The 16667-nt window shown below is 46.9% G+C and overlaps 1 protein-coding gene across 5 annotated transcripts in view; it reads left to right on the plus strand.

Moving 5' to 3' along the window:
• hook3 (hook microtubule-tethering protein 3) overlaps positions 1-12326 on the plus strand; it is a 47411-nt gene extending 35085 nt beyond the window's left edge. For 4 of the 5 annotated variants that reach the window (XM_059549309.1, XM_059549311.1, XM_059549310.1 and 1 more), the window contains 8 exons: positions 344-434; positions 7211-7245; positions 7665-7747; positions 8637-8737; positions 8819-8923; positions 9002-9073; positions 10779-10915; positions 11386-12326. In XM_059549309.1, the coding sequence (XP_059405292.1) occupies positions 344-434; positions 7211-7245; positions 7665-7747; positions 8637-8737; positions 8819-8923; positions 9002-9073; positions 10779-10915; positions 11386-11401 (640 nt within the window). In that variant the 3' untranslated portion in view covers positions 11402-12326. Of the gene's footprint in view, positions 1-343; positions 435-7210; positions 7246-7664; positions 7748-8636; positions 8738-8818; positions 8924-9001; positions 9074-10778 lie in introns of all 5 variants that reach the window. The other variant, XM_059549313.1, reaches the window with a different exon arrangement.
• Positions 12327-16667: the final 4341 nt, after the last annotated feature.

Genomic DNA, 16667 nt, shown 5'->3' on the forward strand with positions numbered 1-16667 from the left:
TACACAAAAGAGTGCAAAACTCTGAAAAAAATCCAATTTCTTGATGATTTTGATATTTTGTAATAGTGATTTCATCATTTCAAAATATAAAGGAAAAATTGTAAATAACTAAGCCAGTTATTCCTCCTCTGCTGCCATCTACAGGTTATAATGGTGAATGCTTGAAAGTCATTGAAAAGTGCTTGAATTTCTCTCTCAAAAGGTTCTACACACCCTGAAATGAATAATGGATCCTGATTCCTGAGTAAAGCTGTTCTGTATTCAGACAACCTGAACTCTGTGTGTGTGTGTGTGTGTGTGTGTGTGTGTGTGTGTGTGTGTGTGTGTGTGTGTGTGTGTGTAGGCTGGTGAACCAGAGGCTGCTGGAGGGTCAGTCTCAGGTGGAGGAGCTGCAGAAGTCTCTTCAGGAACACGGATCCAAAGCAGAAGATGATGTGAGTCCAGTGTTTAATCTGTTGATCTGAATGTGACCGAGCCGTAAGATCGTGATCACATCTCATCACCACAGTTCAGAAACACAGATTCACATCCACACACACCACTATTTTCACTCTGCCAACATAAAAATCCTGAAGAGACCAAAGCAGCAGATATTCACAAACGAGAAGAGTCCTACAAACCTGAGCTGCTCCTATCAGAAAAAAGCATACTTTGAGCTTGTTTAAAAACACTTGCATCTCTGAATGATTTTATGATGTGAAATTAATGTAATTAACAGTTGTTTTGATTATTTACAATCATTTAGGCAATTCAACAAAAAAATAAAAAAAAAAACATTAAAAGTCAGTAAACTCATTAATAAGACTTTGTAGATTAAGAATAGTTTTGGAATTGGGTTGTGATCATAAGATTCCAGTAGATTTGCACTCCAGTCCAAATAGAGATTAAATGTGATGTGTGATAAAACTCAATGATTCGATAATCGTAATTAACTAGCAGCGTCTCAGAGAGAGCAGTGCAGAAAGATCCTGTAGATCATCCAGAGCTGCAGCAGATTTTCTGAACGTCTGACTGAGAGGAGAGAGGAGCGTGTGTGTTTTTCCTGAAGGTCTTCAGGTTTCATTCAGCACTTGAGCGTGATCCTAGTATCTGTTCTTCATCACAATCAAGATAGTGACACACGTTCACGTGATCTGTGACACACACAAGCTCTTCTCATATGTTCGCACTGGACTTCGGTGTGCTGTATGATTGGCAGAGCACAGTCGCAGGTTCCTTCTCTCTGCATGTCTTCTTCCTCCTGCATGATGTTTGTCATGCTCTCTGTTGACAGCACATTTAAAGGGGACATGACATGGATTTATATTATTTTAACATATTCCTTGAGGTTTACTTATAATGTTAATAGTTTTTTTTGCACACACACACAAAAGTAAATATATGTGAAAAAATATTATTTTCAACCCTCATTCTGGCGCTCTGTCTAAAACCGTCTGTTTTAAGGGGCGTGTACCTTAATGGGGTCATATGATGCGATTGCAATTATTTCTTTCTCTTTGGAGTGTTACAAGCTCTTGGTGCATAAAGAAGATCTGTAAAGTTCCAAAGACTAAAGTCTCAAATCCAAAGAGATATTCTTTATAAAAGTTAAGACTTGTCCACACCCCCCTAAAACATCTCGTTCAAACACGCCCCTACATCTCTACGTCACGATGTGGGAATATTTGCATAATGCCGCCCAATAGGGCTGGGCGATATCTAACGATATGATCATGTGCATCTAGTCAGTAAATCTGGTTCCGTGATTAGCGCTAAATCACCATCACCTGCTTTCAAATGGAGCGGCAGACAGAGCCGTACATCACTATGTAGCTTGTCATATTGCGTAGCTTGTCAGTGATCTACGGCTCTGTCTATTAAGTGCCGCTCCATTTGAAAGCAGGTGATGGTGATTTAGCGGCCTCCACTCACTCTAGACCGCGGCTCACTCTAGACCTCCATTCTAGGCTGCGGCTCACTCTAGACCTCCGCTCACTCTAGGCCGCGGCTCACTCTAGACCTCCGCTCACTCTAGACCTCCGCTCACTCTAGCCTCCGCCCACTCTAGACCTCCATTCTAGGCCTCCACTCACTCTAGACCACGACTCACTCTTGGCCTCCACTCACTCTAGACCGCGGCTCACTCTAGGCCGCGGCTCACTCTAGACCTCCATTCTAGGCTGCGGCTCACTCTAGACAGCGGCTCACTCTAGACCTCCGCTCACTCTAGCCTCCGCCCACTCTAGACCTCCATTCTAGGCCTCCACTCACTCTAGACCACGACTCACTCTTGGCCTCCACTCACTCTAGGCCGCGGCTCACTCTAGACAGCGGCTCACTCTAGGCCGCGGCTCACTCTAGACCTCCGCTCACTCTAGGCCTCTGCCCACTCTAGACCTCCATTCTAGGCCTCCACTCACTCTAGACCACGACTCACTCTTGGCCTCCACTCACTCTAGACCGCGGCTCACTCTAGGCCGCGGCTCACTCTAGACCTCCATTCTAGGCCGCGGCTCACTCTAGACAGCGGCTCACTCTAGACCTCCGCTCACTCTAGGCCTCCGCCCACTCTAGACCTCCATTCTAGGCCGCGGCTCACTCTAGACCTCCGCTCACTCTAGGCCTCCGCCCACTCTAGACCTCCATTCTAGGCCTCCACTCACTCTAGACCACGACTCACTCTTGGCCTCCACTCACTCTAGACCGCGGCTCACTCTAGACCACGACTCACTCTTGGCCTCCACTCACTCTAGACCGCGGCTCACTCTAGGCCACCACTCACTCTAGACCAAGGCTCACTCTAGGCCGCTGCTCACTCTAGACCTCTGCTCACTCTAGGCCTCTGCTCACTCTAGACCGCGACTCACTCTAGGCCTCCACTCACTCTAGACCGCGACTCACTCTAGGCCGCGGCTCACTCTAGACCGCGGCTCACTCTAGGCCACCACTCACTCTAGGCTAAGGCTCACTCTAGGCCTCTGCTCACTCTAGACAGCGGCTCACTCTAGGCCACCACTCACTCTAGGCTAAGGCTCACTCTAGGCCTCTGCTCACTCTAGGCCTCCACTCACTCTAGACCGCGGCTCACTGTAGGCCGCGGCTCACTGTAGGCCGCGGCTCACTCTAGACCGCGACTCACTCTAGGCCTCCACTCACTCTAGGCCTCCACTCACTCTAGGCCACCACTCACTCTAGGCCGCGGCTCACTCTAGGCCTCCACTCACTCTAGGCCGCGGCTCACTCTGTCAATGTCACCTTTATTTATATAGCGCTTTAAACAAAATACATTGCGTCAAAGCAACTGAACAACATTCATTAGGAAAACAGTGTCAATAATGCAAAAATGATAGTTAAAGGCAGTTCATCATTGAATTCAGTGATGTCATCTCTGTTCAGTTAAATAGTGTCTGTGCATTTATTTGCAATCAAGTCAACGATATCGCTGTAGATGAAGTGTCCCCAACTAAGCAAGCCAGAGGCGACAGCGGCAAGGAACCGAAACTCCATCGGTGACAGAATGGAGAAAAAAACCTTAGGAGAAACCAGGCTCAGTTGGGGGGCCAGTTCTCCTCTGACCAGACGAAACCAGTAGTTCAATTCCAAACTGCAGCAAAGTCAGATTGTGCAGAAGAATCATCTGTTTCCTGTGGTCTTGTCCTGGTGCTCCTCTGAGACAAGGTCTTTACAGGGGATCTGTATCTGGGGCTGTAGTTGTCCTGGCCTCCGCTGTCTTTCAGGGATGTAGAGGTCCTTTCTAGGTGCTGATCCACCATCTGGTCTGGATACGTACTGGATCCGGGTGACTGCAGTGACCCTCTGATCTGGACACAGACTGGATCTGGTGGCCACGGTGACCTCGGAACAAGAGAGAAACAGACAAATATTAGCGTAGATGCCATTCTTCTAATGATGTAGCAAGTACATAGGTTGTTATGGGAAGTGTTTCCGGTTCCGGTTTACCTAATTAATGCAGCCTAAAAATCCTTTAACGGATTTGGATAATAAAAGCATATTAGTATGTTATGTGTATGCCAGGTTAAAGAGATGGGTCTTTAATCTAGATTTAAACTGCAAGAGTGTGTCTGCCTCCCGAACAATGTTAGGTAGGTTATTCCAGAGTTTGGGCGCCAAATAGGAAAAGGATCTGCCGCCTGCAGTTGATTTTGATATTCTAGGTATTATCAAATTGCCTGAGTTTTTGACTCTAGACAGCGGCTCACTCTAGGCCACCACTCACTCTAGGCCAAGGCTCACTCTAGGCCTCCACTCACTCTAGACCGCGACTCACTCTAGGCCTCGACTCACTCTAGGCCTCGACTCACTCTAGGCCTCCACTCACTCTAGACCTCCATTCTAGGCCGCGGCTCACTCTAGGCCACCACTCACTCTAGGCCGCGGCTCACTCTAGACCTCCGCTCACTCTAGGCCTCCGCCCACTCTAGACCTCCATTCTAGGCCGCGGCTCACTCTAGACTGTGACTCACTCTTGGCCTCAACTCACTCTAGACCGCGACTCACTCTAGGCCGCGGCTCACTCTAGACCTCCAGTCTAGGCCTCGGCTCACTCTAGGCCACCACTCACTCTAGGCCGCGGCTCACTCTAGGCCTCCACTCACTCTAGGCCGCGGCTCACTCTAGGCCGCGGCTCACTCTAGGCCGCCGCTCACTCTAGGCCGCCGCTCACTCTAGACCTCTGCTCACTCTAGGCCTCTGCTCACTCTAGGCCGCGGCTCACTCTAGGCCGCGGCTCACTCTAGACCGCGACTCACTCTAGGCCTCCACTCACTCTAGGCCACCACTCACTCTAGGCCGCGGCTCACTCTAGGCCACCACTCACTCTAGGCCGCGGCTCACTCTAGTCCACGGCTCACTCTAGGCCGCGGCTCACTCTAGGCCGCGGCTCACACTAGACCGCGACTCACTCTAGGCCACCGCTCACTCTAGACCTCTGCTCACTCTAGACCTCTGCTCACTCTAGGCCTCTGCTCACTCTAGACCGCGGCTCACTCTAGACCGCGGCTCACTCTAGGCCTCTGCTCACTCTAGGCCTCTGCTCACTCTAGGCCGCGGCTCACTCTAGACCTCCGCTCACTCTAGACCTCCATTCTAGGCCTCCACTCACTCTAGACCGCGACTCACTCTAGGCCGCCGCTCACTCTAGACCTCTGCTCACTCTAGACCTCCATTCTAGGCCTCCACTCACTCTAGACCGCGACTCACTCTAGGCCACCACTCACTCTAGACCTCTGCTCACTCTAGGCCGCCGCTCACTCTAGGCCGCCGCTCACTCTAGGCCGCCGCTCACTCTAGGCCGCCGCTCACTCTAGGCCTCTGCTCACTCTAGACCGCGGCTCACTCTAGGCCGCGGCTCACTCTAGACCTCCGCTCACTCTAGACCTCCATTCTAGGCCTCCACTCACTCTAGACCGCGACTCACTCTAGGCCGCGGCTCACTCTAGACCTCCATTCTAGGCCTCCACTCACTCTAGACCGCGACTCACTCTTGGCCTCCACTCACTCTAGGCCGCGGCTCACTCTAGGCCACCGCTCACTCTAGGCCGCGGCTCACTCTAGGCCGCGGCTCACTCTAGGCCGCGGCTCACTCTAGGCCAAGGCTCACTCTAGGCCTCCACTCACTCTAGACCGCGACTCACTCTTGGCCTCCACTCACTCTAGGCCGCGGCTCACTCTAGGCCAAGGCTCACTCTAGGCCTCTGCTCACTCTAGACCGCGGCTCACTCTAGGCCGCGGCTCACTCTAGGCCTCTGCTGTTTTTTAAGGCTTGTCAGTAATCAGCCGCGGTTGTGATTGGCTAACGTCACTGCATAGGAAACTGTATCAGTGCCCCCTCGCTATTGCATGTGAGACTTGAACAAGCTGTTTAAACTAAAAGTGTCAAAACCAACGTTCTTTTACTGCATTTGTCCTAATGAAAGAGTCATATCTGTAACTGTATCCAGGGCAGACAAGATAGCACAGTAATAGTGATTTCTGTTAGCCTTTGACGTAACGCGATACTTTTATTCAGCGCGATCAAGTGTCAGCAGTTAGTGAGGGAATGCCGGTGGGCGGGGGGGGCTCTGGTGAGAAGCAGATTATTGGTCTATGTCTTGCTCTGGAGGCGTGTTTATGCAAACGACTGCACACAGATGACATCATTTTGCCCCTCAGATCCAAAAATAACTGTTTTTGGAGCTCGATTAAATAAGTGCTTTGTTTATGATGAGGAGGAGGTTTTAAGCTATGAAGCTTGCAGGATATTTTAATGCTACAAAGATCAGGGCAAATCTGTTTCTCATGTCATGACCCCCGTAAATCTGACTAACCCTGACGCTCGTCTCTGTGGCGTGATCCTGTCCTCACTAACCTGTTTCTGTGATGTCACTCATAATGTAGCATGATCCAGGTGCGCCATCGATCATCCGGCTGGCTGCGTGCGGAGGGTGATGCCTTCATCATCATCATCATCATCAGAAGTGTGTGTCTCCGTTTCTTTATTCTGACCATCATCCGTCTGTGTGTCGTTGGTAACAGGCTTTGCTCTCTTCTGTCTGTGCATCAAATCTTTCTCAGTTTACTGTGAGTACAGTCAGGCATCATACAGCTCTGCGACTGTTTTGGGCTCTATCGCATGCGCACAAACACACACACACACAGGTGTGTCTTCTGCAGCTGATGATCAGAGGAGTGTGATCCGTCTGCTGATTAATGGACCGTTTCTGCTGGGATTATTGCTGAATGAGACGAGAGCTTGGTGAATGCTGAGTGTTGATCTGATGATCTGATGTGTCTCGATCACACTGGACTTTGATTGTCAATCACTGACTATCTTGTTTTAATGGACATTGTATTTTTTATTTTCACCAATTTAGTTTTGCTCAGAGTCAGATTTGAACATTTTGCTCAGTATGTAATCGTTTGTTCATTTATATGCTCTGGTATTGATTGTTGAATTGCTGATGGTGTTTTGTGATGATGTGTGATTGTGGACAAGCTCTTCAGCATCCTCTGCTGGACACTGGCACACGAACACATCATGAGTAGTGCCCCAAAACCCCTCTCCAACACACTCAGAAGTGCACACTGTGTAGGGCTTCATGTGGATGTGTTCCGTTGGTGTACAGCAGGAGGCGCTGCAGTGCTTCACATGAGTATTATTGCATCGTGAGGCATGTGTGTATGTGTGTGTGCACACGCTGGATGAACTCTAACCTCTCTGCTTCTGCTTCAGACGGTCCTGATGAAGAGGAAGTGTCAGGAACATCTGTGAGTATCAGCAGAAAATTACTCTGACGTCAATAAGACTCACGAATGACATGAATGACAGAGATTTATAAAATAAATAATCTTTCCATTAATGCATGGTTTGTTAGGAGGACAATATTTGTCTGAGATACAACTATTTGAAAATCTGGAATCTTGAGGAAGTAAAAAAATATAAATATTGAGAAAATCATCTTTAAAATTGTAAATTAATTAAGTTTTGATATATTTACAGTAGGAAATTTACAAAATATCTTCATGGAACATGATCTTTACTTAATATGCTAATGATTTTTAGCATAATAGAAAGATCTGTAATTCTGACCCATATAGTGTATTGTTGTCTATTGCTACAAATATACCTGTGCTACTGATGACTGCTTCTGTGCTGCAGGGACAAATATAATTGTTCTTGTCTGCAGGGACAAATTAAAGGACGCCAATAACGAGCTTCAGAAGAAGAGCGCAGCAATTGAAGAGCTGGAGAACAAACACACTTCCAGCAGTAAGACTCACTGAGGATCATATAAGAATGTGACTGTGTGTGTGTGTGTGTGTGAGTGAGTGAAGCCCCTTTCACACTGCACGTTGTAGTGATGACACATGTTATTGTGCAACTCTTTTACCGGGTGTCTTGAAGGCAGATTCGCAACAGAAAAATATGTGCAAACTGTATTGAAGCAGAGATCAGGTGGTTCCTCACTATCCATGCTGAAAATGAGAGATCGTTTCGCCAGCTTAAGTGGAACAGAACGCGTCACATTACACATCACATCATAATGTCATGTGTCTTTATGGGATGTGTGTGAACGCACACACAGATTCTGGAAAATCACTGACAGTGTGAATGAACCACAATCAAACGATCCAGGGACAAATCACGTGACACATTATCAGTGTATTTTCTTGAGTTTCTGTGTTAAAGGGGCTTGAGTGAGTGTGTGTGTGTGTGTGTGTATAAGTGAGTTTAAGAGTGTAAGTGACTGTGAGACTGTAAGAGTGAGTGAGTGAGCATGTGAGAGAGTCAGTGTGTGTGAGAGTGAGCGAGTGTGATACTATGAGAGCGTGTGTGAGTGAGTGTGAGACTGAGTGAGTGAGTGTGAGTCAGTGTGTGAGAGAGTAAGTGATTGAGTGAGTGAGCATGTGAGTCTGAGAGCGTGTGTGAGTGAGGGAGTGAGTGTGAGACTGAGTGAGTGTGTGAGAGTGAGTGAGTGCGTGTGTGTGAGAGTAAGTGTTTGAGTATGTGTATTTGAGTGAGTGAGTGAGTGAGTGTGTCTTTAAGTGTGTATGTGCGTTTTAGTGAGTGCGTGTGTGTGTGAGAGTGAGTGAATGAGTGAGTGTGTGTGAGAGTTGTGCAGATTGTGGTGAAACGAGAGCTTGTTGATTGGTTTCAGTTCAGAGGATTGAAGAGCTGGAAGATGCACTGAAGAAGAAGGATGAAGATATGAAACAGATGGAGGAGAGATACAAGAAATACCTGGAGAAGGCTAAAAGTGTACGTCTGACACACTCTTCTGCATGTGTGTGTAAAGCTGATGGTTCTGTTGATGTTGATTTTTTGAGTTTCTGTGTGCAGGTCATTCGTACGCTGGACCCCAAACAGAATCAGGGTTCTGCTCCTGAGGTTCAGGCTCTGAAGAACCAGCTGCAGGAGCGAGAGAGGATGATTCACTCACTCGAGGTCACACACTAACACACTCGCACACACTAACACACATACACACACTCGGTCATCTGACTGTACTGTTTCTGTGTGCAGAAGGAGTACGACAAGACGAAGTCTCAGAGAGACCAGGAGGAGAAACTGATTGTATCTGCCTGGTACAACATGGTGCGTATCAGCACTGTCACGAGAACATAACCTTACGTGATAATCTCAAGTTTTTACTCGGGTAAAAAACTGCAGGAAGATATTTGCGTTTTTGTCACAACAAATTTACAGATGCATCTCATGCATGTTAAACTCGCAGCACATGCAGAGGAGGGGTTCACTGAGTCATGTGTTGCTTGTGTAGTAATGAACAAGCTGTGCAACAGACTGCATACTTAATTTATTCAAACACATGTGTCACAACTGGCTGTCAGAGAGGAAGTGTATGGACAGTGCAACAAAAGATTAAAACCGTTTCCACAGTTGACCACTGTACTGAACAATGTTTTAAAAAGATAAAAAAAAAAACATATATATATACATATATATTATACAAACCAAGCAAACAACAACAAACAACCACACAAGTCGTAGACTTAGTGAAGAGATAAATAAAGATATGTAATGTTGGTGCAGTTCTGATATGGATTGGTAAAGGGTTCCAAAGTCTAGGTGCAGCTATGTCAAAAGGTCGTTCACCCCTGAGTTTTAATTTTGACTTTGGAACAGTTAACAAACTCTGGTTGGCAGACCTAAGTGTTCTCACCAGATGATGTTCATTCAACAAGTCAGAAAGGTAAGAGGGAGCGAGGCTATTTAAACATTTAAAAACAAACAGAAGCACTTAAATTAAAATCAATTCTAAAGTGACTGGTAGCCAGTGTAAAGACATTAAAACAGGAGTAATATGTTTGCAATTACAATAATCAATTCTAGAAGAAATAAATGCATGAATTGCAGTTTCAAAGTGCTTAAAAGAAAGTCTTCACTTTAGCCATCGCTCTTAGTTGGTAAAAACATGATTTGACAACTAAATCAAATTCAAGTCCACTATCAAATAAGACACCCAAGTTTTTATTTAACTTAGGATAAAACACCAACATTTTAATAAGAAATGTCTGGGACTTCAAAAGAGCCAACACAATGATATCTGCTTTACTTTCATCAAAAAGACAGGCACAGAGGGAGTCTAAGAGCTTGTTTTGCTTCAGGGCAAATGAAGTTGAGTATCGTCTGCATAGCAATGATAGTACAAGCCACTTTTCAAAAATAGAGCCTAAAGGAAGCATATATAGAGAAAACAATAAAGGGCCAACACAGAGCCTTGGGGGATCCTACTATATTGGCTGAGAAATATTTGTGTCATTGAAATGGTGCAAAACAGCCAATATGGTGTCTAAAACTTAAATCTTTTAATATCAACTTCTTGTTTTTTGAACTGTTCTACAAATTCAATGCCACATTTATAATCATGCTGATTTTTGGAGAAAAAAAACTGCATTCTGCGTATGATATTGATTGGCTACATGAAATTATATAAATATATACATTGTCTACCCCCATAAGTGATCATTCTTAATGCATTTAACAGACTGAATCATGCAGTGAAAGAGCGTACACTAGGCTAACCCACTAGACTGCATCATATAATGCAAGCGTGCACTCTGTAGGTGTGTTTTGTTTGGTTTTGAGATATACTCAATAATGTCAAATTGCACATCTTTAAAACAACAATTGCAATATTATCGCAGACGATATATCACACACCCCTATAGACAACTTAAGTACAGGTGTAGTGTGCACTAGGTGGTGTACTTACACTTAGCACAGTCATAGATGTGTCACATATGAAGGGCTATAGCATTCATGATCTGTGTGTGTTCAGGGGATGGCGCTGCAGAAGAAGGCGGCTGAGGACCGGCTGGCCAACACAGGTTCGGGTCAGTCCTTCCTGGCGCGTCAGAGACAGGCCACCAGCTCCCGCCGGTCGTATCCGGGCCACGTGCAGCCCACCGCAGCCAGGTAGAGCGCTGCCGCGGCAACCCTCGCCGCAGCCAATCAGGATGCCCGACTCCACCCCCCACCCCCCATCCTACCTTTCTTAATATGCTCTGCCTCTCCACTGATCTGACCAATTGGGGTATCCGGACAAGCCCACTATAACCTATCAGCATTAATGAATGAACAAACTCAAAGGAGTTTTTTGCAGTATTTTAAGGGTTGTTACTGACACAGTGCTTTATTTGCTCTTAGACTGGTCTAGGGTGCTGTTCCGTCTTCATTCTTTCATCTGTACTCTTTATTCTCCATTAATATCTATGCATTGAATGCACCAAAAAGATGTTTATTTAAATGTGTATTGCTCCGCCGTTTCTTCCAGCGATTGGGTGCTTTACGTTGCTTGTTTTGTTGATTCCTTCCCAATGCCTTAATGCAGACTCACCGCTGCTGTCAATCACTGACTGACACCTGTCAATCTCTCTCTTTCACAGTGACATTAAAGCATGACCGGCAGGGGGCGGGGCTGCATGCCATTGGGGGCGGGGCTGCTGATGACAGGGGGCGGGGCTGCATGACTGCGTGTGATTTGAGCTCATGCTGCTGAGTTTAACCCATTGCTGCACACTAACTAACACAGATTGTTAACTGCTGTCCTCCTGATCAGAAGTGGGCGGGGCCGGCGCCTGTCAGTCATGCTGTTGGCGAGAGCTCGGCCGCTGGACGCTTACTTTTTAAAGACGGATGAACTCCGACATGTTTTCATATTAGTCGCATCATTGTGGAGTGATTCAGTATTTTCTGTAGTCTATGATCATCATACCTTCAGTGTCTGGATGCTGGACGTGTTTCAGTAGAATCAGTGTGAGAATGAGAGTGTTGCATCTGCTCCTTCTGTTTGTGTTAAGTGCTTTTAATGATGACGATGATGATGATGATTCTGACATAGTGTTACAAACCACAGCAGTACATATTATGACATTTAAGCCTGCTCTGCTGCTTCTCTTCTTCAGCTGTTACTAAATATTCATGTAATAACGCACAGCGATTGCCGGACGGTATATATTTTACTCCAGCAGTGTTCTTGTGTGGTTTATAAAAGGCGATTGAATGTGTTTCTCATGAGTTCAGAGGTCAAACACAACCGTCCATGAGCAGAGAAACACCTGATTGATAATTGTGATCAGCATTCAATCGTGATCTGTGCGATTGAAAAATCGTCTGAAGTAGCAAATATTTGTTCCATTTGCCAAGTTTTATATTGCTTGTATACAATATGTACATACTGTATGTGTGTGCGGCTGGAGGAAGCGGTTAGATGCTTTCCATAATGTGTCTCCATTCACACTCTGTTGATGAATCTGTGCTTCCAACGCTGCAGAACTGTACAGTTGTTATTCAAGTTGTAAATAAAGCTTGTAAAAAAAAAAAAAAATTGTCAAAGTCTTGGCTGTTCTTTGTTTGATTTGCTGTAGCATCTAACATTTGCAGAGAAACTCAGTGTAAATGATTCTACAATTGCACAATCGTTCTTCCTGATATCATCGTCAGGAGGCTTATCATCAACAAGTGAGGCCTGCTTCATGAAGACACATTTAAGAGTGGCCTTTTATTGTGACCAGTCTAATGCACACCTGGGCAATAATGCTGTCTAATCAGCTGAGTGAGGTGGAGCGATTATCTCGGCAAAGGAGAAGTGCTCACTAACACAGATTTAGGCAGATTTGTGAACAATATTTGAGAGAAAGGCCTTTTTTGTACATAGAAAAAGTCTTAGATTTTTTTAATTCAGCTCATGGAAAATGGAGGCATACAAAAGTTTTGCATTTATAGTTTTGTTCAGTGTAAAAAGGTAAGAAAGAGATGGTTCTTCGTGGTATCACAATTGTCTCTTCTAGGGCATCACTGTGAAGATCTGGTTTTATTCCTTTGACAGGACAGAGGGACGCTGTGGCGTCTGAAGTTACTGGTTCGGTTTCTGGAGTCGCATCCCGCCGAGGCTCTGGATCACAGACTGATCTGAACAGAAACATTAGTCAAAGTGTTTCACAGGCATCTTTCACCCTCCTCGCTCTGATCCGGTCCAGAACTGATGTTTTTTTCCAAGAACACTCTGAACTAATTAATGCAGTCATTCAAAGACGATTATTCTGATCGGCTGAGCCTCAGGAAAACTGGCCTCACAATGTGTGCATTTATGAAACTCTTTGATTTTAATTGTAAATGACCTGAAGCCGGCTACAGCACGGGTTCGACTTCACTCCTGATGCTTTAATTAAAAGCACAGATGAGAGACGCCAGACCCCTGTCCTGCACACCAGCTTCGTCTCACTCCAGACTCTCATAAACAAACGTGCTTCACCATGACCAAAGAAGAACCATTTTTGTCTAAATGGTTCGATAAAGAAACCTTTTACATCTGAAGTTCCCTTTCGAAAGCTGCTCAGCGCATTGGAAAACGTCTTATTCGTGACCAGCTGTGAATAATGTGTGTAATACGTCGATAGAATTCATCCGGTGGTAATATAGCCTCGGTTGATGACTTCATCGGGGCGCACCCGCAACACGGGGCTATAAATAGTTAAACCACATGTGCATCAACAGGTCTTTTGTCTTCAGATCATTCTGTGCATGTATGCGTCAGGAAGATTCTTTTCGTCAGCTACAGATCTTCGTAGGATGAGCCAACGAAATGGTAAGTGCTGTGTTCCTCCATGCTCTCGTCCTATACACATGTATATGTATACACATGTTTACTGTTTTGTTTGTTTGGGGGAAGAGCACGCAGTTCTGACTTTAGAGACGGGCAAGTGGGAAGATTGTGAACTGCTCTCAGTGAAGATGCTATGTGCTCATCTGAGCTATTTTCAGACCACACCCACCTTTTCATCGGAGGGCTCTCATGCGTGAAGAACGAGTGACGGGCTCGTCCCTTTCGCTTGCGGTGTCACCGAATCCACGCGTCCTCTCTCATGATCTCGAACCGTGCTCCGGTGCTTCTTCGGTTCACGAGGAGGATGATATATCTCTTGGGTCTTCGGGCCATGAGCAGCCCGCCTCTGAGCGTTCCTCTCGCGAGAGGAAATCGGTCGAGGATCTGCTCGAGGTGGTTACTCGTGCAGTGTGGTCAGGTGGCAGCTTGACTGGCCACGCGAGCAAGAGACCCCCAAACGTAGTAAGCTGGAGGATAGGTTTCTGACCTCCATGATGAGCCTATCGAAGTCATGGAGCAAACCGTATACTTCCCGTATCTTTGGGCCCTCGACGTTGACTTTTTCAACTATCGTGGATGCAAAGTCGGGTATTCGGAGATGCCTCGGGTTGAAGAGATGCTTGCGAGCTATCTCTCACCCGAATCTGCATCCTCGGTTAAGAAACCTACTCTCCCCACTAAACCTTGTAAAATAACATCATCTTGGGTGAAGCTTACCAAGCTGCAGGTCAAGCTGGTGCTGCACTGCACACTATGCCAGTGTTACAGGCATACCAGGCTGAGCTGTTGAAGGCAATCTCTGGGGAAGAGTGGTGTACACTGCATTACACGGTGCCCGTCTCTCCTCAGTGCCCTCAGGAGATCAGTCGGACCAACCCTGCTGGTGTTCCAGGGTACAGCGATCTCCAGCGAGCACTTCTCTCAGTTACAACCTTTTCGTTGAGCCACAGATTTGTCTCCCTGTGCGACTAAGCAAACGTCCCGTGCCTTCGGCCGTTCTATGTAACAGCTTTAGTCAGCACGGGGAGGCATCTGTGGCTTAATTTGACGGGCATTGAAGAGGCATTCGTCAGTTCCTCCCTCGCCGCACTCAAGGGGAGGGGCCATCGGCACCGCATTACACGGTGCCCGTCTCTTCTCAGTGCCCTCAGGAGATCGTTCTGCCAACCCTGTCAGTGTTTCAGGGTGCAGCAATCTCCGGCGAGCGATTCTCTCAGTTACCGTCTTGAAACTAGCGGTGCTAAGAGTCTCGCTACCTCTACGGAGGTCTCTAGAGCAGCTAGTACAGTCGTCCCCTGCCGCTTCAGTGCACTGAGCTAGTCTCTCTAGGCACATGAGGAAGCGGTCGCTGAGCTTCGTCGAGACATGGATTTGTCTCAAGGGGAGGTGCCATTGGCACCGTATTACATGGTGCCCGTCTCTCCTCAGTGCCATCAGGAGACCGTTCTGCCAACCCTGCCAGTGTTTCAGGGTGCAGCGATCTCCAGCGAGCGCTTCTCTCAGTTACCACCTGGAAACTAGTGGTGCTAAGAGGCAAGCTACCTCTACGGAGGTCTCTAGAGCAGCTAGTATGGTCGTCTCCTGCCGGTCCGCTGATTCAGAGCACCGAGCTAGTGGCTCTAGGCGCACAAGGGAGCGTTCGCCCCTTCCCTTTACCCTCACAAAACCCCTCCATCCCCGCCACTTCTTGTGCTTCGGGGAGCGGTGGTTTCCGGCAAGATGTTAGATGTTCCAGTTTTTCCTGCCGTCGTTCAGGACACAGAACATCTAACATCCCCTTAAAAGGAAGTGTTAAAATTGTTACCTGTCTCAGAGAGTCTGGCAGCGTGGAACTTCTGCCACGATTTTCTGCGTGGATACTGAGCACAGTACGTATAGGATACAGGATCCAATTTATTCGTCATTGTTACGCACGTCTCGCGAATGCCCCGGCCCAGAGTCCTCAAATAATTAGTAGTGCTCATTATTTATTACAATTCTTTTTTGTCTTCAGATTCTGATTGGTCGAGCTGGGGAAACGAGGCTATAAAATGGAAGGCGGTGGACCCTTTCATTCTCTCTCTGCCAGCCACAGACTTCTCCTCTGCCACATCGTCTCCTGCTCTTATCTTGTTGTTATTTTGGAGTAGGGAGCCCCAGCCTGTTTCTGTTAGTTTAGTTACTTATTAGGTTACTGGGCTCCCTATCTCATAATTTTGGTTACTTTTGTGAGTATTTTATGTTAAAATAAGGGATTATTTTTGGATACTCCAGCCGTGTCCATCTATTATGTTATGCGTCCCTTTAAACTCCTAGACCTTTGTAGGGACAGTAACAGTCATCCTCCACGTTTCAATGGCGTGGTCTCCACTTCTGTGAAACCGGAGCTGATGCAGGTACTGTCTCGAGAGCTACAAACTCTTCTGGGCAAAGAGGCCATAGAACATGTTCCTCGTCGAAGGAGAGAGTCGGGCTATTACAGCAGATACATCCTGGTTCCCAAGAAGGGTGGGGGAGTGTGCCCAATCTTGGATCTTCGAGGCTTAAACCGTACAGTCAAAGCGCTCAAGGGAGATAATATCTCTCCTCCACAGCTCACCATGGGCGATTCTGGAGAGGAGGGACTCACTTGGTCAGGGATGCTATTGATTTGGCTTATGAGGCGCGCGGTCAAGCATCGCCTATAGGTCTTAGAGCTCACTCCACAAGGGGGGTCGCCTCATCTAGTGCTTTAGCAAGGCGTGCGCCCTTAAAAAAGGTTTGTGATGCGGCAGGTTGGTCCTCTCCGCACACATTCATAAGATTTTATAGTTTGGATGTCCATGCTACTCCGGGCTCTCGTGTCCTTGAGTCAACATCACAAGCTAATGTCTGAGGCCCTTCTTGTGGTTTGGTAGCACACCTGCACAACCTTAGGGGTCCAGACATTTTTCAAGCACGGCGGCGTGGGTATTCTCGTTCCCAATGCACTGAGCAGTGCAGCATCGACTGAAGCTTTCGAAAGGGAACGTTCCCGGTTACTTAACTGTAACCTTGTTCCCTGAGAAAGTGGAACGAGATGCTGCGCTGCGTTGCCGTGCTGAA

The sequence above is a fragment of the Carassius carassius genome, chromosome 5 (genome assembly GCF_963082965.1).
Source record: "Carassius carassius chromosome 5, fCarCar2.1, whole genome shotgun sequence".
NCBI classification, from domain to species: Eukaryota; Metazoa; Chordata; class Actinopteri; order Cypriniformes; family Cyprinidae; genus Carassius; species Carassius carassius.